The sequence below is a fragment of the Rhinopithecus roxellana genome, chromosome 4 (assembly GCF_007565055.1).
Source record: "Rhinopithecus roxellana isolate Shanxi Qingling chromosome 4, ASM756505v1, whole genome shotgun sequence".
NCBI classification, from domain to species: domain Eukaryota; kingdom Metazoa; phylum Chordata; class Mammalia; order Primates; family Cercopithecidae; genus Rhinopithecus; species Rhinopithecus roxellana.
The window spans coordinates 98,598,824-98,620,311 of record NC_044552.1 but is presented as its reverse complement, the minus strand read 5'-3'; the positions used below and the strand labels follow the sequence as shown (position 1 = coordinate 98,620,311).

At 38.4% G+C, this 21,488-nt stretch overlaps 1 protein-coding gene across 1 annotated transcript in view; it reads right to left on the bottom strand.

The window, feature by feature from the left end:
• RNGTT (RNA guanylyltransferase and 5'-phosphatase) overlaps nucleotides 1–21,488 on the bottom strand; it is a 330,605-nt gene that overhangs the window by 297,879 nt on the left and 11,238 nt on the right. The window contains exons 2-4 of the mRNA XM_010357776.1: nucleotides 15,859–15,968; nucleotides 4,981–5,084; nucleotides 4,802–4,890 (exon numbers count right to left, since the gene is read on the bottom strand). Of these exons, the coding sequence (XP_010356078.1) occupies nucleotides 4,802–4,890; nucleotides 4,981–5,084; nucleotides 15,859–15,968 (303 nt within the window). The remainder of the gene's footprint in view (nucleotides 1–4,801; nucleotides 4,891–4,980; nucleotides 5,085–15,858; nucleotides 15,969–21,488) is intronic.

Below are 21,488 nucleotides of genomic sequence, written 5' to 3'. Positions count from 1 at the left end.
CCAATTTGATGTGGAGTGCAGCTAACAGCATGTATTTTAATTTGTATCTCATTAGCAAGTGAGAACAATGTTTTCATGTTTCTTGGTTTCTTGTATTTCATATTCTGTAAATTGCTCTTTCATTGTTTTCCATAATTTTCTATTAAGGAATGCCTCTTTCACCTACTGGTGTATAAGATATCTTCATAAATAAGACTATTAGTTTTTTATGTCACATATGCTTCAGATATTTTTCCAAATTTGTCAAAATCTTTTTTCAAGACAGAATTTTTGCTATGTTGCCCAGACCAGTCTCAAACTCCTGGGCTCAAGCAATCCTCCTGCCTCAGCCTCTCAAGTAGCTGGGATTACAGGTATGTGCCACCAAGTCAGACCCCAATTTGTCCAACATCTTTTTGCCTTCCTTCTGTTGTGTCTTTTATTGTTGTTTTATGTTTTGTTTTTTTCTTTGCCCTCAAACATTTTCCTCTCCATTTTTTTTTTTTTAAGAGACAGAGTCTCACTCTACTGCCCAAGCTGGAGTGCAGATGTGATCATATCTCACTACAGCCTCAAACTCCTGGGTCCAAGCAGTCCTCCCACCTCAGCCTCTTAAGGGACTACAGGAGTACACTGCTGCACTTAGCTAATTTTTTTATTTACAGAGACAGGGTCTCACTTTGTTATCCAGGATGGTCTCAAACCCCTGGCTTCAAGTGATCCTCCCATCTTGGCCTCCCAAAGTGCTGAGATAAGAGTGAGCCACTACACCCACCTGTTGTTTTTTTTTTTAACATGAAAATGTTTCAGTTTTATGTAGCCAACTAGAAACCAGCATAGCAACTAATTACAGATTTCAACGTTAAAGCCAGAAACTGGATTAAAAACCTGGCTTATCCATGTTAGTATAGCAGTGACAAGACAAAAAAAAAGAAAAAACCTGGCTCAACTACTTATTAGATTCATGACCATGGGCAAAGTACTTAACTTCTCTGAGACTCAGTTTCTTTATCTATAGTTTCCCAAGTCCACTGAGCAAATAATAAGCATTTATTAATACTAGTTTATTAATAAATAAGGGTTCACAGCTGTAATCCCAGCATTTTGGGAGGCCAACGTGGGTAGATCACTTGAACCCAGGAGTTCAAGTCCAACCTGGGCAACATGGTGAAACCGTGTCTCTACAAAAAATACAAAAATTAGCAGGGTGTGGTGGTGCATGCCTGTGGTCCCAGCTACTTGGGAGGCTGAGGTGGGAGAATCACTTAAGCCCTGGAGACAGAGGTTGCAGTGAGCCAAAGTCACACCACTGCACTCTAGCCTGGGCGATACAGCAAGGCCCTACCTCAAAAACAAAACAAAACAAAACAAAACAAAAAACAAAAAACTAGCTATTACTATCATCATTAAGAGGCACCACACTTTAAATTCCAACAGCAGTTCTCAAATTTAAGTCTGCATAAAAGACACCTAATACTTTTCTTTTGAAAATCTAGATTCCTGGCAAAAGTGCAGGGGTGCATGCACTCCTAGCAACTCAGGAGGCCACAGCAGGAGGATCAATTGAGGCCAGGAGTTCAAGGCTGTAGTATGCTATAATCATGCCTATTAATAGCCACTGCACTCCAAGTGGGCAACATAGCAAGACCCTGTCTCTTAAAAAAAAAAAAAAAAAAAAAAAAATCTGGATTCCTAACATTCATCCCTAGATATTTTGATTATCTAGGTCCAGGATAGGCCCTAAAACATACATTTCTAACAAGTATCTGCAGGTGGTTCTGACGCAGGCAGTCCAGGAGCACTCCTAAAAGAAAAATACTCATTTATGGATTCTGTCTTTGGTGATATATGTGGAATATCCTTCTTTCTTTACTCCAGAATTAAATAAATATTGACTATTTTCTCCTATATTCTTATTGATCCTTTTAAAAATATTTAATACACCTCAAATTCACTTATTATGTGGTTGGCTAATGGAACACCATTTGGTGAAAAATCACACCTTTCCTCTCTAATTTAAAAACATCTCCTTTACCACTAGGAACTACTGCTGTTAGTTCCATTGCTTTACCATATGATTTAATGACTGGAAAGAAAAATCTCCTCATTACTCTTGTTTTTCAAATTTTTCTTGCTCATAATCTTGCGTGTCTGATTTGCCAAACTATTTTTTTCTGTGCCTGGTGATATTCAGTGACTTAATAGAGATGGAGGATTTTACAAATTAATTTCAAAGTAATTCTGCCTAATTTTCATTGGGATTTTTGTTGGAATAACATTAAAACTTTGAAATTAATGTGGAAACAAGTAATGCCTCTCCATTTCTTCATGTTTATTTTAATATTTAAATATATTTTCTTCCTTAAGACCATCTACATTTATTAATAACAATTCCTTGGTGTTTTGTACTTCTGTTATAGAAGACAGAGGTAGTTTTAAGCATGAACTTGCAACTCAGATTGCTTCGGATATAATCCAGGCTCTAGCCCTTACTAGCTGTGTGAGTTACCCTTCAGCAGTCTTAACTTTTCCAAGTTAAGGGACATAACAATACTATCTACTTAATATAGGGACATAACAATACTATCTACCTAATATAATTGCTATGAAAAGAAAATGAGACAATGTGTGTGACAGGGTTTACACAAAGACCTGCAGGAAGGAAATGTTCAATATGTGATAGCCAATATTATTAAGATTAATGGGACTATTTTCTAATCATATTTTCTAATTAATCATTGCTTGTTTCCAGGAAAGTTGCTGATGTCTTCTTTTTTATCTTATGTTCTCAATATATTCCCAAACTTTCTAACAGTTTTTCTGTCAATTATCTAAATAAGGAAAAACATTAGCTACTTAAAATCAAGCAAGACATAAAAAAATTTGATTAAAAAAGGTTTTAAAATATTACCAAAAAATTAAAATGAGATGAATAGGAAATATTTTCAAAGAGTAGATATATGAAGCTAATTTACATCATCTAGTCCTAAGAAGAGAAAGAACTACTCAATAAACTACGCTGAAACAAATGGCTGGTTATGCAGAAAACATTTAATTGGCCAGGCACGGTGGTTCAGGTCTGTAATCCCAGCACTTTGGGAGGCCCAGGCAGGCAAGCAGATCACCCAAGGCCAGGAGTCCAAGACCAGCCTGGCCAACATGGTGAAACCCCATCTCTACCAAAAATACAAAACGTAAGCTGGGCATGGTGGCTCACACCTGTAATCCCAGCACTTTGGGAAGCCAAGGCGGGCAGATCACCTGAGGTCGGGAGTTCAAGACCATCCTGACCAACATGGAGAAACCCCATCTCTACTAAAAATACAAAATTAGCCGGGCATGGTGGCACATGCCTGTAATCCCAGGTACTTGGGAGGCTGAGGCAAGAGGATCACTTGAACCCAGGAGGCGGAGGTTGCGGTGAAGTGAGAGCATGCCGTTGCACTCCAGCCTGGGGAATAAGAGCGAAACTCCATCTCAAAAATAAATAAATACATAAATAAATACAAAAATTAGCAGGGTGTGGTGGTGTACGCCTGTAATCCCAGCTACTCAGGGGACTGAGGTGGGAGAATCGCTTGAACCTGGGAGGCAGAGGTTGCAATGAGCCAAGATCACTCCACTACTCCAGCCTGGGCAACAGAGTGGGACTCCATCTCAAAAAAAAAAAAAAAAAAAAAGGAAACTTTAAATTGCATCCTCAATTTAAACCATATACCAACACAAATAACAGAGAATCAAAGTTGGCCAGGCACGGTGGCTCATGCCTGTAATCTCAGCACTTTGAGAGGCCATAGCAAGAAGATCACTTGACACCAGGAGTTCAAACTAAGCCTGGGGAACATAGTGAGACCCTGTCTCTACAAGAAATAAAAATAAAAATAAAAATAAATAGCGGGGGACGGTGGCGTGTGCCCGTAATCCCAGCTACTCAGGAAGCTGAGAAGAGAGGACCACTCGAGCCCAGGAGCTCAAGGCTGCAGTGAGCCAAGATCGCACCACTGCACTCCGGCCTGGATGATATAGCAAGACTTTGTCTCAAAAAATAATTTTTCTTTCATTAAAAAAAAATTAAATTTAAACCAAACCTTAAAAATTCTAGAAGACCACTCCTAGCAGCATTGTTTATAAAAGAAAAAAAAAAAAAAAAAAACCTGAACATAACTCAAATGTCATTTTCAGTAACTGCCATTTTATGAAAATTTACTTATTATATTTATTATTGCCTGCCCTCCTTCCCTCAGCCTCCAGCCCAGACTAAAATATGAGCTCTGGAAGAGTAGGATGTTTTTTCCTGTTTTCTTCACTGATGTGTTCCAAGAGCCTATGCCTGGCATAGATAGAATAGCAATCAATAAAAATCTGATGAAGGAATTGTGCATCAACAAGAGAATAAACTGTAGTGTATCTGTATAATAGAATACTATATAGCAGCAAAAATGAACTACAATTACATCATCATACATCGCTCTCAGAAATACTGAATGAAAAAAATGAAGTTTCAGAATAATACATACAGTATAAAATGTAAAATTATAAAATGTAGAAGTATAAAAAATAAATATGTAGTGTTTAGGACAGACTTTCCCAACAGGATACCTGAAGAGGGGAAATCAGGGCTTTATCTTGACAAATGTAAAAATTATGAAAATACATTTATTACATAATTCACAAAAGTCAATCTCTCATTTTAATAAATACTACTTGGTCATTATTTAAAACAGGGAAAAAAACTGTCATATCAACTTATTTGCAAACAAGAAAACAGAAACCTAACTGCAAAATAAAATATTCAACAGTGGCAAAGTAAAGCCAAACATACCTATAAGCTCGGGTGGATTTCTTTCATTAAAGCGCTCACACAGACGAATAAAGGTCTCGGTATTCTCAGTGGTAGGGCACTCCCCATGTCTAGTAATATAGAAAAAGCTTTTTTGAAAAAAGAGATTACAAATTGTGATGAAAGGTTTCAATATTAAAGAATCTCAATATGTAACTTACCCTTTACACTGAAGTTTTATATATTTGATTCCTTCTTTTTCTATGTCATTTCTGTCATAGAACCTTGAAGTATTTGTCAGGTCCACCAATAAGCCCATTTTAACCTAGAAAAAAAAAATAAAGAAAGAAAGAAAGGGCAGATTTACTAATAACTTACTTTGTTCCCAAATAAGTTGACTAAATGGCAATACTACAGTGCATCCATCTACTTTGAGAGAGATTTTTTTATGTACTTAGCCCCTGAGCAATTGATAACAAAAGTACCACTTATCTAAGTCTTATTCAAGACACTAAAACTAAGCAGGCACTTGATAAAATAAATTAACTCCCAAACTAAGGAAGGAACAGGAATATAAGCAAAACAAATTCTACTGCCAACATCACAAAAGTCTATGCAAAAGAGAAAACACTAGAGTTTTCTCTAGTGTTTGCTGCATATACCTCTGCACCTATGATTAGACAAGAGGCCAGAGCGGGAATAGCACCTATCTGAAATACACCACAACTCAAGCTCCAGGCACACATTACCCACCCCAGCTTTCCAAGCAGCCACTACCAATAACTCTGTTAATATCTACTGACTATACCATTTTATATCCCAGGCTTACAAGATGAGACAAACCATTTATATCATATATATGATGTGTGTGTGTGTGTATATATATATCTCTTATCTCATTATATATATATTATATAGATATCCCTTTCTTTGTTATTAACAAGTCTTCTATTTTCTGAAAATATACTAAAGCCTCAAGTTACATTTTTTTTGAAAAGAAGCAAGGTTAAAAATAGAGACAATCTTATTAAGAAGATGGCAGTATGGGAGAGATATTTGGCCAGGCACAGTGGCTCATGCCTGTAATCTTAGCACTTTGAGAGGCCATAGCAAGACGATCACTTGAAAAACTATGTGTTTGGGGGAAAAACGATTTAAAAATTAAATAAGAAATTTCCCTCTCTTTATCATATAAAAACAAGGTACATTGTTTAAAAAAAAAAAACTTTCATTTTCTGTAAAACTAAGGCACATAAAATCCACACATTCATAAAAAATGTCTAAGTTCTGCCAAAAAGTTAAGAACACTGCAGAAGCTATATGGAAAGGAAGAAAAGAGAAGCAGACCCAGGAGCAGCAGATTTTAGAAAAAAGGCAACAAAAGTACATTTCCAGTAAGAAAGAGCTCACCATAAAGTGGTAGACCTATCTCTCATCTACACAAGAGCTAAGGAATCTGGAGAAGATGGGACAGATTACAGGGAAGCAGAAGCATCGCAAGGGGGAAATACAGTGAAGACACACAAAAGCAGTAAAAATGACCCCATGCTGGTAAATTTCACAAAATGTCAGCACATATATTCCAGTTTCATAAAGAAACCATCCAAGTAAAGCAGTAAGAAGACTCTAAACTGAAATGCTTGGGACTTGAAGTGTTTAGGATTTCAGATTTTTCAATATTTGCATTATACTTACAGGTTGAGCAATCCTAATACGAAAATCCAAAATCTGTAATGTTCCAATAAGCATTTCCTTTGGGCATCATGTAGATGCTAAAAAAGATTCAGATTTTATAATTTTGGATGAGGGACGCTCAACCTGTACATACTTTAATGGAATACTATAAATCTGTAAAAAAAATAAAATAAGAACAAGAAGTTCTATGTGCTGATATATGAAGATCTTTAGAGTATACTGTTAAGTTGGAAATGCAAGGTTCACACCAGCATATATAATGTGCTACCTTGAGTGTGCAGGGGAGAACACAGCAATCTGTGTTTTTTGTTGCTTATATACACATAAAGAAATTTTGAAAGGATGTATTAAAAAACCTAAAAACATTGGAACCTGTGTGGTATGTGGTGAGGGACTAGGCAGATAGAGAGTAAAAGTGAGAGGGAGACTTCATGACACCAACCTTTTAAAACTTTTGGATTTTTGAAATAAGTGAACGTATTGTCTATTTCTTAAATGACAAAAATCATTATCATGATTTTTAGGTACCATGTGATGCCTAAGAATCACACCTTGGGCAGTTAAATTCTAACACATAGGGTAAAAAAGTACGTACAGTCAAAATTCTCTCATAAATTCCTTAAATAACCAATGAAGAACAGTATACATGGCCATATGCATATTACTGGAGGCTTAATCCCATCTCAATAAGTCGATCATAGCCAATGTTTCTTTCTGGATTGGAACAAAAATCATTATTTCTTCTGTTGAGCACTAGCTGAAGAAGTTGATTTGTGTTCAGGGGCCTTAAGTATGAAAAATCTTTAAAACTTAGAATCACAATCAGCCAGCAAGGCAGTCTCACTAACAAATGCACACCATATACTGAGGCTAGAAAAAGTAGTAGTACATTAATACATCTTCCACCTCATTCTGAAGCATATACTCTAATACAAAAAATAAGACAATTTATACCACATAGGTTGATGGTTGTTTCAATCCCCAAATTTTCCTGCTTGGTATTTATCTTTATTTTCTCTCCTATCAGCACCCCGACTTTCCTCCAAAACCCCTTACTTATTTTTTTCCCCTTTTTTTTTTTTTTTTTTTTTTTTTTTGAGACAGCGTCTCGCTCTGCCACCCAGGCTGGAGTGCCGTGGCAGGATCTCGGCTCACTGCAAGCTCCGCCTCCCGGATTCACGCCATTCTCCTGCCTCAGCCTCCCGAGCAGCTGGGAAGGCCGCGCCACCACGCCCGGCTAATTTCTTTTTGTATTTTTAGTAGAGACGGGGTTTCACTGTGTTAGCCAGGATGAAAAAGCCACGCTTTCTCCACTTTAACCCTTGAGTTTCCGCTCCCTCCCTCTTTCCCCCTTGGGTCGCCACAGAAAAAAAAAAAAAAAGGCAAGAGAAACAATCTGCACTTACTTTAATTGATATATTTTATGTATTTATGGGGTATATGTGATATTTTGTTACTGTATGTAATGTGTAATGATGAAATCAGGGTATCTGGAGTATCCATCACCTTGAGTATTTATCATTTCTATGTGTTAAAGAGTATTTCAAGTTCTCGCTTCTAGCTACTTGGAAATACACAATACATCATTGCTAACAACAGTCACCTTACCCTGCTATCGAAAATAAGAATTTATACATTATATCTAACTATATGTTTGCACTAACTAACCTCCCTTCACCACGCTCCTCCTGCCCACACACCTTTCCCACCCTCTGATATCTATCATCTATCATTCTACTCTCTATTTCCATGAGATCAATTTTTTTTTAAGAGATAGGGTCTCGCTCTGTTGCCCAGGTTGGAATGTAGTAGCACAATCATAGCTCATGGTAACCTCAAACTCCTGGGTTCAAGTGATCCTTTCATCTCAGCCTCCCAAGTTCTAGGACTACAGATGTGAGACGACCTTTTTTGGCTCCCACAGGAGTGAAAATGAGAAATTTGTCTTTCTGTGTCTGGCTTATTTTACTTAACATAATGACCTCAAGTTCCACCCATGTGTTGCAAACCATGATTTCATTCTTCTTCATGGCTGCATAGTATTCCATTATGTATATATGCCACGTTTTCTTTATTCATTCATCCACTGATGAACACTTAGGTTGATTCCATACCTTTGCTATTGTGAACAGTGCTGCAATAAATATGCAAGTGCAGGCATGTATCCCTTTGATATAATTATTTCTGTTCCTTTGGGTACATACTCAGTAGTGAAACTGCTAGATCGTATAGCAGTTCTACTTTAGTTTTCTGAAAAATGTCCATACTGTTTTCCATGGTGGCTGCACTAATTTACATTCCCTTTTCTCCACAACCTTGCCAGCATCTGTTGGTTTTTGTCTTTATAATAGTTTTGTTGTTTTGTTTGTTTGAGAGAGACAGGGTTTTGCTCTGCCACCCAGGATGGAGTGCAGTAGCACAATCATAGCTCACCACTGTAACTTCGATCTTCTGGGGTCAAAGGATCCCTCCACCTCAGTCTCCTGAGTAGGTAAGATGGTAGGCATGTATCTCAAGCTTGGCTACTTTTTCCAATTTTTTTAGAGATGATGTCTAGTTATGTTATCAAGGCTGGTCTCAAATTCCTGGCCTCAAGTAATCCTCCCATCCATCTCAGCTTCCCAAAGTGCTAAGATTACAGACATGAGCCACTGTATCTGGTCATAAATAGCCATTCTAACTGGTGCAAGATGGTATTTCACTGTGGTTTGGATTCGCATTTTCCTGATGTTTAGTAATGTTGAGCATGTTTTTAGCATTTTTTCATATATCTGTTGGCCATTTGTATGTCTTCTTCTGAGAAATGTCTATTCACATCTTTGCCCACTTTTTAATGGGATTTTTTTTCCTGTTGTGTCCAGTTCTTTGTATATTCTGGATACTAATCCCTCAGAAGAATAGTTTGCAAATATATTCTCCTATTCAATAGGTTGTTTTTTCACTCTGTTGTTTCCTTTGCTGTGCAGAAGCTTTTTTTTTTTTCTTAATTTTATTTTTTGAGACAGAGTCTCACTCATTGCCCAGGCTGGAGTACAGTGATGTGAATATAAATCACTGCAGTCTTGACCTACTGGGCTCAAGCAGTCATCCTGTCTCAGTCTCCCAAGTAGCTGGGACCACAGGTATGTGCCACCAAGAATTGAGGTCTCACTCTGTTGCCCGGGCTGTTCTCCAATTCCTGGGCTCAAGCAATCCTCCCACCTTGGCCTCCCAAAGTGCTAGGATTACAGATGTGAGCCACTGCCCACTGCACCCAGCACAGAAGCTTTCTGTTTTCCCTATCATCCCATTTGTTTATTTTTGTTTTAGTTGTGTTTTTGAGGTCTTAGCCATAAAATTGTTACTAAACCAATGTCCTACAGTGTTTTCCCTATGTTCTCTTCTCAAAACTACTGTTTTACACTTTCAGGTCTTACATTTAAAGTCTTTAATCCATCTTGAGTTGATTTTGTATATGGTGAGAGATAAAGGTCCAGTTATTCTTCTGTATATGGATATCCAATTTTCCCAACACCATTTATGAAAGAGAGTGTCCTGTCCCCAGTGCATGTTCTTGGTGCCTTTGTTTAAATCAGCTGGCTGTAAATGCGTGTATTTATTTCTGGATTCTCTATTCTGTTCCATTAGTCTGTTTTTATATCACTACCATGCTGTTTTGGTTACTATAGCCTTGTAATATATTGTAAAGTAGTGTGATGCCCACAGCTTTGTTCCTTTTGCTCAAGATTGCTTTGGTTATTCAGGCTCATTTCAGGTTCCATATAAATGTTAGGATTCAGGTGGGGTGCAGTGTCTCATGCATGTAATCCTAGCACTTTGGGAGGCCAAGGTGGGAGAATTGCTTGAGCCCAGGAGTTGAAGACCGGCCTAGATAATACAGTGAAACCCCATTTAAAAAAAAAAAAAAAGTAATAAAATAAAAAAGGAGTTTTTTCTATTTCTATGAAAAATGTCATTGGTTTTTTTTTTATAGGGATTGCACTGAATATGCAGATTGCTTTGGAAAGTATGGTCATTTTAACAATATTAATTATTCCAATCCATGGGCATGGAGGTCTATTTGTTTGTGTCCCATTCAATTTCTTTCATCACTGTTCTAGTTTTCCTTGTAAAGATCGTTCACTTCCTTGGTTAAATTTATTCTTGGGTATTTTACCCTTTTTGGAGCTATTATAAATGGGATTGTCTTCTTGATTTTTTCTCATCTAGTTCAGTATCAGCATACAGAAACACTACTGATTTCTGTATGTTGTTTTCTCTTTTTTGTTTCTTTCAAAGCCAGGGTCTCACTCTTTTGCCCAAGTTGAAGTGCAGGGGCTCAATCATGGTTCACCACAGCCTGGAACACCTGGGTTCAAGTGATCCTCCCACTTCAGCCTCCTGTGTCGCTGGAACTAGAAGAATGCACCATTGTGCCTGGACAACTTTTACACTTTTAAAAAGTATAAAAGTGTACTTTTTAAAGGGGTCTCGCTTTGGGGTTCAGTCTGTTCTTGAACTCTTAGCCTCAAGCAATCCTCCCACCTCAGCCTCCCAAAGCGCTTTGACTACAGGGGTGTGACCTGCTGCCCAGCCTGCATGTTGATTCTGTATCCTGCAACTTTACTGAATTTCTCATCAGATCTCAGAGTTTTCTGGTGGAGTCATTACATTTTTCTAGATTTAAGATTATATCATCAGCAATGAGGGACAATTTGACTTCTTTTCCAATTTGGATGTCTTTTATTTCTTTCTCTTGCCTGACTGCTCTAGATAGTGCTTCCAGTACCATGATGAATAAGTGGACATCCTCATCTTGTTCTAATTCTCCGGGCAAAAGCTGAAAGCTTTTCCCCAATCACTATGATGTTAGCTGTGGGCTTGTCATATATGGCCTTTATTATGTTGATGTATGTTCCCTCTATGCCTAGTTTGTTGAGAGTTTTTATCATGAAGGGATGTTGGTTCTTATCAAATGCTTTGTCTGACTCTATTGAGATGATCGCATGGTGTTTGTCCTTCATTCTGCTGATGTAATGTATCATATTTCTTGATTTGCATACGCTGAACCATCATTGCATCAGAGATACTAGCCTATTTTCTCTTTTTGTTGTGGTTTTGGTATAAACATAATGCTAGCTTTACAGAATGAGCTAGAATTCCCTCCTCTTCAATTTTTTGAGGATTATTTGAGGATTGGTGTTAGTTCTTCCTTAAAAGTTTGGTAGAATTTGGTGGTGAAGCCATCTGACCCTGGACTTTTTGTTGGGAAATGTTTTATTACTGATTAAATCTCCCTACCTGTTATTGGTCTGCTCAGCTTTTCTATTTCTTCCTGATTCAATCTTGGTAAGTTGTATATATCTAGGAACTTATCCACTTCTGCCAGGTTTTCCAGTTAGTGTATAGTTGTTCATAATAGCCTCTGATGGGCTGGGCACAGTGGCTCACACCTGTAATCCCAACACTTGAGGAGGCCGAGGCAGGCAGATCACCTGAAGTCGGGAGTTCGAGACCAGCCTGACCACCATGGAGAAACCCTGTCTCAAGTAAAAAATACAAAAAATTAGCCAGGCACAGTGGCGCATGCCTGTAATCTCAGCTAATCAGGAGGCTGAGGTAGGAGAATCTCTTGAACCTGGGAGGCAGAGGTTGCAGCGAACTGAGATCCCACCGTTGTACTCCAGCCTGGGCAACAAGAGCAAAACTCCATCTCAAAAAAAAAAAAAGTATCTGATGATCTTTTGTATTTCTGTGGTATTAACTGTAATATTATCTTTCTCATTTCTGATCAGTTTACTTGAGTCTTCTCTCATTTTTCTTGGTTGGTCTAGGAAGGGATTTATTGATTTGGTTTATCCTTTCAAAAAAACAAACTTTTCATTTTGTTGATTCTTTGTATTTTTTTTTTAGTGTCTATTTTGCTTAGTTCTGCTCTGATCTTTATTATTTCTTTCCTTCTACTGATTTTTGGTTTGTTCTTGCTTTTCTAGTTCCTTGTGGTGCATCATTATTTATCTGAATCCTTCTACCCTTTTGATGTAGGCACTTATGCTATAAACTTCCTTCTTCGCACTGCTTTTGTTATACTTCTTCGGTTTTGGTATGTTGTGTTTCAATTTTCATGTGTTTCAAGAGGTTTATTTCCATCTTAATTTCTTCCTTGACCAAATGGTCATTCAGGAGCATGTTGTTTAATTTCCATGTATTTGTATAATTTCCAAAGTCCCTTGTTATTGACTTCTAGCTTTTCTACCATTGTGGTGTGGTCTGAGAAGCTATGCGATATCATTTTGACTTTTTTATTTGTTAAGGCTTGTTTTATGTCCTAACATATGGTCTATCCTAGAGAATGTTCCATTTCTTCATGAGAAAAATGTGTATTCTGTGGCTACTGGATGAAATGTTCTGTAAATGTCTGTTAGATCCATTTAGTCCAGTGTTTGTTTTTTCTGTCTAGATGGTCTATCTAACGATGACAGTGAAGTGTTGAAGTCTCCAACTACTATTGTATGGGAGACTATATCTCCCTTTATATCTAATAATATTTGCTTTATGTATCTAGGTACTCTGATATTGAGTGCATATATGTTTAGAACTGTTATATCCTATTGCTAAACTGATCCTTTTATCATTATATAATGACCTTCTTTATCTCCTTTTACTGTTTTTGACTTAAAGTCTGCTTTATCTGATATAAGTTTAGCTACTCCTGCTCACCTTTGGTTTTCATTTGCATGGAATACTTTTTCCACCCCTTTACTTTCAGTTTATGTGTGTCTTTACAGTTGAGATGAGTTTCTTGTAGGCAGCATATGAATAGGTCATGTTTCTATATCCATTCAGCCAGTTTACATCTTTTAAAGGGAAAGTGTAATCCACTTACATTCAAGGTTATTATTAATATGTTAAGGCTTATTCCTGTCATTTTATTAATTTATTTCTGGTTGTTTTGCATATTCTTTGTCCTTTCTTTCTCTCTTATTGTTTTATCTTTGTGGTTTGGTGGTATTGTGTAGTAGTAACATTTGAGTTTTTCCCCTTCATTGTTGATGTGTTCGCTCTGTCAGTGGTTTTTATTTATATTTTTGTGTTTTCATGATGATAGTTACTAGTCTTTCGATTTCAGGTACAGGACTCTCTAAAGCATTTCTGACAGGACCAGTCTAGTGGTGGTGAATTCCCTCAGCTTTTGCTTGTCTGGGAAAGACTTTATTTCTCCTTCATTTATGAAGAAAAAATAACTTTGCTGGGTATGGTATCTTTGGGTGGTAGGCATTTTCTTTCAGAACTTTGAATATATCCTCTACTCTCTCTTGGTCTATAAGGTTTTTGCTGTGAAGTCCACTATTAGTCTAATGGGGTGCTCTCTTATAAATGACTAGACACTCTTAATGTTTTTTGAATTTTCTCTTTGACTTTTGACAGTTTGACTATAATATCTTGTGGAGAAGACCTTTTTAGATGTTATCTTTTGGGGATCTTTGATCCTCCTGGATGTCTAAACCTCTTGTTCAACTTAGAAAGTTTTCATCTATTATTTCACTAAATAGGTTTTCTAACCCTTTTGTTTTCTCTTCATCTTCTGGAACACCAAAAATTTGAATATTTGGTCACTTTCTGGTGTCCTATATCTCATGAAGGCTTTGCTCATTCTATTTTAGCCTTTTATCTTTATTTTTGTCTGACTGGGTTATTTCAAAGACCTGTCTTTAAGTTCTGAGATTATTTCTTCTGCTTGATCTAGTCTATTATTGAAGCTTTCATTCTATTTTCTATTTCATTCAATGAATTCTTCAGTTCCTGAATGTGTTTGGATTTCTGATATCTATCTATGGTAAACTTCTCATTCATACCCTGAATTGTTTTTCTGATTTGTATTGCTTTTCAGTATTCTGTATTGCTTTTCAATATTCTCTTCTTTCTTACACAGAGCTTCCTTAGTATCAAAATTTTGAATTATCTGTCCACCATTTCATGAAGTTTTTTTATTATGCTGCTGAAGGATTATGAATTTTTTATCTGCTGCTGAAGGATTATTGTGTTCCTTTGGAGGCGCCATATTTCTTGCTCTTTCATGTTTCCCATGTCCTTACATCGATATCTGCACATCTGGTGTAACACTCGCTTCTCCCTTTTTTTTTTTTTTGAGACATGGTCTCACTATCGCCCAGGCTACAGTGAATGATCATGGCTCACTACAGACTCAACCTCCTGGGTTCAAGTGATCCTCCCACCTCAGCCTCCCAAGTAGCTGGGACTACAGGCACACACCACCATGCCCGGCTAATTTTTAATTTTTTGTAGGACAGGGTCTCCCTATGCTGCCCACACTGGTCTCAAACTCCTGGCCTGAAGCGATCCTCCTGCCTCAGTCTCCCAAAGTGCTGAGATTACAGGCATGAGCCACCATCCCAGCCCCAGTTTTTCTTTTTTTTTTTTTTTTTTTTGAGATAGAGTCTCGCTCTATTGCCTGGGTTTGAGTGCACTGGTGTGATCTCGGCTCACTGCAACCTCTGCTTCCCAGGTTTGAGCGATGCTTGTGCCTCAGCCTCCTGAGTATGCTGGAATTACAAGCGCACACCAAAATGCCTGGCTAATTTTTGTATTTTTAGTAGAGACAGGGTTTTGCCATGTTGGCCAGGCTAGTTTCAAACACTTATCCTCAAGTGATCCACCTGCCTCAGCATCCCAAAGTGTTGGGATTACAGTCATGAGCCACAGTGCCCAGCCCCAGTCCCAATTTGTGGAATTAGTTTTTGTAGGGAAGGACTTTTTCCTGAAGATATATCTGTGGTGTTGCTTGGGTAGAGCACTTTGGCTATGATTGTGGATGCATGCAGTAGTGTAGTCTCTGTATGGTTTCTTCAGCTGTAAACAGAGTCAAGTTTCCTTGGTAGCTTAGGGTGTAGTTGTTAGTGGAGGCTATAGTAAGTTTTGCTGGGGGCCGTCAGGTGGGCATTCTCTTAAATGTAAAAACTATACGTGGAGAACAGATTAGCAGCTGCCAGAGTACAGGGACAGGGGTGAGGAGAGAGTCTGACTATAAAGAAGTAGCATGAGGGAATTCCTTTGTGGAGATGCAGCAGTTCTATAACCACCACCATGAATTTACAGATGAGATCAAACTGTCCTGAACTACACACACACACAAATACATATAAAAAGTAAATAAGATCTGCAATCAGTTAGTAGTACTGTATCAATGTCAATTTCCTGCTTTTGATATTGTACTACAATTATATAAAATGATACCATCGTGAGAAGCTGAGAGAAGGGTTCACAGAATTCTATGTACAATTACTGCAACTTCCCTTAAGTCTATTAATTATTTTAAAATAACAAGATTTTTTTAAAAGTCACCTGAAGAATAAGAATGAACAAAGTATATTAAATCAGTGACAAAAAGAAGTTTTGTTTCTTACCTTTAGGCTCTTTAGGTAATTAGAGAGCATGCTGGGATGGAACCGATTTTCCTCAGCAACTTGACTATCATATCTTGGTCCTAACATTGTCTTCAGAGGTAAGAATCTTCCTAAACAACAAAGATAGGTAATAATTTCCATTAAAGGAAATGTTTCAGATTAAAATTCTATAATTAACAATTCTCAAATATCACCTTCTTAAAACAATTTTTTTTTTTTTGAGACCAAGTGTCACTCTGTCCCCCAGGATAGAGTGCAGTGGTGCAATCTCGGCTCACTGAAACCTCTGCCTCCCGAGTTCAAGTGATTATCTTGCCTCAGCCTCCCAAGTAGCTAGGATTACAGGTGTGTACCACCAAGCCCGGCCAATTTTTGTGTTTTTAGTAGAGGCAGGGTTTCACTAGGTTGGCCAGGCTGGTCTCAAACTACTGGGCTCAAGCAATCCACGTGCCTCGGCCTCCCAAAGTGCTAGAATTACAGGTGTGAGCCACCACACCCAGCCTCTTAAAACATTTTAAATGGAAAAGCAATCTAAAAATGCAAGTGTTCACAAAGTACTCTCAATTTAAACTGTACTTTTAAAAGACACTACCCTATATCTTTTAAGGACAAAAAAATTATAAAAATTGACAATCAAATATAACAGCAAAAGAAAAATTACCAGTGAATAGAACTTCCATTAAAACCCTAAGTTCTATTCTATACCACTACATTAAAAGTTATTAATTTAAGGCCGGGCACGGTGGCTCAAGCCTGTAATCCCAGCACTTTGGGAGGCCGAGACGGGCGGATCACGAGGTCAGGAGATCAAGACCATCCTGGCTAACCCGGTGAAACCCCGCCTCTACTAAAAATACAAAAAAAAAACTAGCCGGGCGAGGTGGTGGGCGCCTGTAGTCCCAGCTACTCGGGAGGCTGAGGCAGGAGAATGGCGTGAACCCGGGAGGCGGAGCTTGCAGTGAGCTGAGATCCGGCCACTGCACTCCAGCCCAGGCGACAGAGCAAGACTCTGTCTCAAAAAAAAAAAAAAAAAAAAAAGTTATTAATTTAAAACTCTTAAAAATATAAGCAATCTTCCTACCTAAGCCTCCCAAGTAGCTGGGACTGCAGGTGCATGCCACCATACCCAGCTCATTTTTTTGCTGGGGGGAACGGGTTGACAGGGTCTCACTATGTTGTCCAGGCTAGTCTCAAACTCCTGGGCTCAAGCAATCCACCCACCTCAGCCTCCCAAAGTGCTGGGATTACATGCCCTATACGGTTTTTATTACCAGGTTGGAACTTTCTCCAACCTGATACTAAAAGGTTGTAGACCTTATTCTATATCTCAGGATAAAGATCATGCTAGAACATGACATCATTCTGAGAGAATGCTAACCAAAATCATCCTTCAAACAACTATCATTGGTTATTTCAGCTAGAAAGACCGATTTTTTTTTCTTTTTTTCTGAATGACAGTACAGCATAGAGGAAGTCACCTCATATCACCAATTTTTTAAAAGCTTATTTTAACTGATCTATGTATATGTATTATTTTTTGAGACAGGGTGTCACTCTGTTGCCCAGGCTGGAGTGCAGTGGCGTGATGTCAGCCCCTACAGCCTCAACCTCCTGGGCTCAGGCGATCCTTCCACCTTAGCAACCCCAGTAGCTGGGACTACAGGCGCACACCACCACACTCAGCTAATTGTTTGTATTTTTTGTAGAGATGAGGTTTCGCCATGTTGCCCAGGCTGGTCTCCAACTCCTAAACTCAAACAACTCGCCCACCTCGGCCTCCCAAAATGCTGGGATTATAGGCGTGAGCCACTGAGCCTGGCCTTATATTTCCAAACACAATAAAAACAATATTATCTACCTAAGTGAAGTCTTAACATTTGTCCAAAGACTTTAAACTAAAATAATTTTTTAAGATTTTGTTTTCTACAAAATCAAAACCACCCATAACCTCCACATTGCTAAATCAAATGGTCAACTCTCAGTTCTCACCTTAAGCTCTCAGTAACATAAGAAAAACTGATCACTTTTTGATGAAAGAGGGAATTCCTGAACCATTTTTTCACGTGACTTCTAGAATACTATTATATCCTCCTGGTATTCCTTCTAGCTCTCTGGCCTCTCCTTCTCAGTTATCTTTAGTGGCTCCCCCTCATCACCCTGACTCCTCTATGTTTTGTCTCAGGACTCAATCCTTGGATCTCTTTTATATTTTCATTGACTCCCTTGGTGTCTCATCTAGTCTCACGGCTTTAAAAGTCATCAATGTGCTAATGACTTACAAATTTATATCTCCAGTTCAAATCGCTCCCTTAACTCTAGATGGATATCAACTGCCTACTGAGCCTCTACTTTATGCCTAACAGATGTCTCAGATTTGATATCCAAATCTCATCTCTTAATATTCAAACTCTAAAACCTGCTCCTTTCATGCTCTTCCCTATCTCAGCAGATAGTAACATCATTCTTTTAGTAGCCCAAGACCGAAACCTTTTAGGTTATACTTGACTATTCTCCTTTTCTCACACCTAACATCCAATCCATCAGCAAATCCTGCAGCTCCACCTTCAAAATACATCCAAAATCTGACCACTTCTCACTACCTCCACCATCATCTGAGTTAGGTTTCTTTTACTTCATTTAGTTTAACAGATACATAGTGGGTATCTACTACGTACCAGGCATTGTTATAGGCGCATGGATTACATTAGTGAAAAGGAAAAAACCAAACAAATAAAAAACAGAAAAACCCTGCTGCCCTCATAGTGTTTATATTCTATTGGGAAAATATAAACCATAAACATAAAAAATAAATAAATAAGAAGATTCATCCCATCAGACTTTCTCTCCCTCTTACTACTTACTCTCAGAGGTCCAATCCTATTTCCATCAGCTCTTTCAGGGTTCCCTTTCCTTCTTATCCAACATCAGAGTTCACAGTAGATCATCACAATTAGTCCTCTGTAAATACCCTTAACCTCCTTGCTTTGCCCCCATTACCCAGTCACACTCACCTGAGAAAAATCCAGACCTCAATTAACCCAACCACCTAACTTCTTTGTGCCTATACATATGTAGCTGAGGCCTCCTAGAGCAAATCTCACAGCACAAAAGATGGGTGACACTATACTTCATAATCACCAATATTAAAGGCAGTCCTACCACACACCACTAACTATTCCTTATGATAAATATTTTACATCTTTTCCTCATTCCCAAAACATCCCCTTTTCAACTGACAACTTTAAGTTAGACTTCACTGAAAAGAAAAAAAAAAAAAAGAAGCCATAATAAAAGCTAATTGTATATGTTTACCACATGCCAGACACTGTTTAAAATATTGTACATAATTCATTCATTTACTCCTAACAATAAGTATTGTTATTATTCCTCATTTTACAGATGAGGGGAACAAAGCAAGAGCGATTAAGCAACTTGCCGCACGTCACACCACTCATAAATGGTAAAAACAGTGATTCAAATGAAGACTATGGATGTAGAGCCCATGAATGAAACCACTATTCAACAATGCCTCTCCACCATTAGGCAGAAACTTGCCTTGTCTTTGCAGTTAATCTATAAACCTTTCTGTATCTGAGCCCATACTCCTCCTCCCATTAAAAATCCTCCCTTCTGCTCAAGATTTCCTTACCATCTTACCTTTCAAGGGCCATCAAACAATCCTTTCTTCTTCTCCCAACCCTCACCCCCAACATCTTCAGCATCTCAGACATCTGCTGGCTCATTCCCATCAGCATTTAAACAAACCCTAAACTCTCCCGTATCCCCCAACTTATGCTTCATTTTTACTCCTCTTCATAATCAAACTTTTTAAAAAGTTTAATACACATACTCCTATCTTCATTACCTCCAATTCATTTATGTATACATGTGTGAGCAGAAGTGTAGACTTTACTTCCCTATAACTGTGCATAATTTAGCTTTTGAGCTACCATTCAAGATAGCCCACAGTCAAATCAGGACTCTCCTCCTGGATGTGATTACATTCCTCAAAGGTAAAGACCCTGGCACTGGGGGAAAGGGGAGCAACTGCTATTTTGTACACCATCTTTTTCCTCTCTTGCTTCCAGTAAACTGAACTGTATTGCATCTGGTCTTCGGGCATCATTAGTTTCCATCCCAGCAGCATCTGCTGATATGACTAAGGCCCATCCATAGCCTTGGTAGATGGGTTAATGAAGATAGTCCTACATCTTCCATGTTCCAATGCCTGCCTCCTCCTCAGCCAGCTGGCCATTCTCAAGTCACTTCTGATCATTCCTTTTGGCCACTCTATGCCCACTCTTTTGACCACTCTATCCGAAAGGTAGGAAAGGTAGCAATTAGCCTCTTAAACAGGTCTCAGAGCCATCTACGCACATTCCTCAGCAATCCTCTACAACTCTCTAAGAGACTTGCAACAAAGTAGCTCATTAATCCACTCCAATCTGGCCTCTGATCCCACATTGCCACTGAAAATACTTGTCACAGTCACCAACAGATTTTACCAACTTTTCTAGTATCTTAACATTTCAGCAGCATTTCACGTATCCAGCAACTCCTTCCTTCTTGAAAAACTCTTCTGCCTTCCATGACACCCAAACCCCTGTTAGTTTCAATTACCCACCTAACACCTCCCTCAATTTCTAGCTATTCGTCCTCAACTTCTTTGTTCCCTCTTTTTTCTTTAACCAACTTATAAATGTCAGGTTTCTAGGGGTTCCATTGTGCACCTTCTCTACTCTCTCTACGGTCTCTGCCTGGGAGAAGTTTCATCTATTGCCATGGTAGAAATGACACTATCTGTTTGTCACATTCAATTTACTTTCTTCTTCCAGGACACAATGAAAGACTAGCTCTCTCAGTTTTTCTTGTAGTTGGGTGAGGGCCATGTTCTGGATTCTGGCCAATGGGATACGGGCCAAAGTTAACTATACGACTACCAAGGCTGGCCAAAAACCCCATGAGAGATCACCCATGCTTGCTCCTCCACTTTCATGGCAACTTTAGAAGTCACATGTTTAAGATGACAGCATCACAAAATGGAAAGAGCCTAGCAAGTTGCTAATCAGAGAAGAGTAGCCTGGGAAAGTTGCCCAATACAACACATTCTGATACGAGCAAGAAATATAATTTGATTGGAACTCCTGAGTTTTGGGCAGTTGTTTATGAGAGGAACTAGTATTACAGGCATACTTTGCTTTACTGCACTTCACAGATACTGCATTTTTCAATAAATTGAAGGTCTGTGGCAACCTTTTGTCTATCAAGTCTATCAGTGTAATTTATCCAACAGTATGTGCTCGTTTTGTGTCTGTGCCACATTTTGTGGAACTAACTTCCACAACAGTTCAAGCTTTTTGATTATTATTATATTTGTTACAGTGATCTATGATCAGTGATCTCTGATGTTACAACTGTAATTGTTTCGGGGTGCCATGAATGACACCCATAAGATGGCAAATTTAATAAATAAATGCTGTATATGTTTTCACTGCTCCACCAAGCAGCCATTCCCCATCTCCCTCCCTCTCCTTAAGCCTCCCTATTTCCTGAGACACCATAATATTGAAATTAGGTCAGTTAATAACCCTACAATGTCCTCTAAGTGTTCAAGTGCGATGAAGAATCAT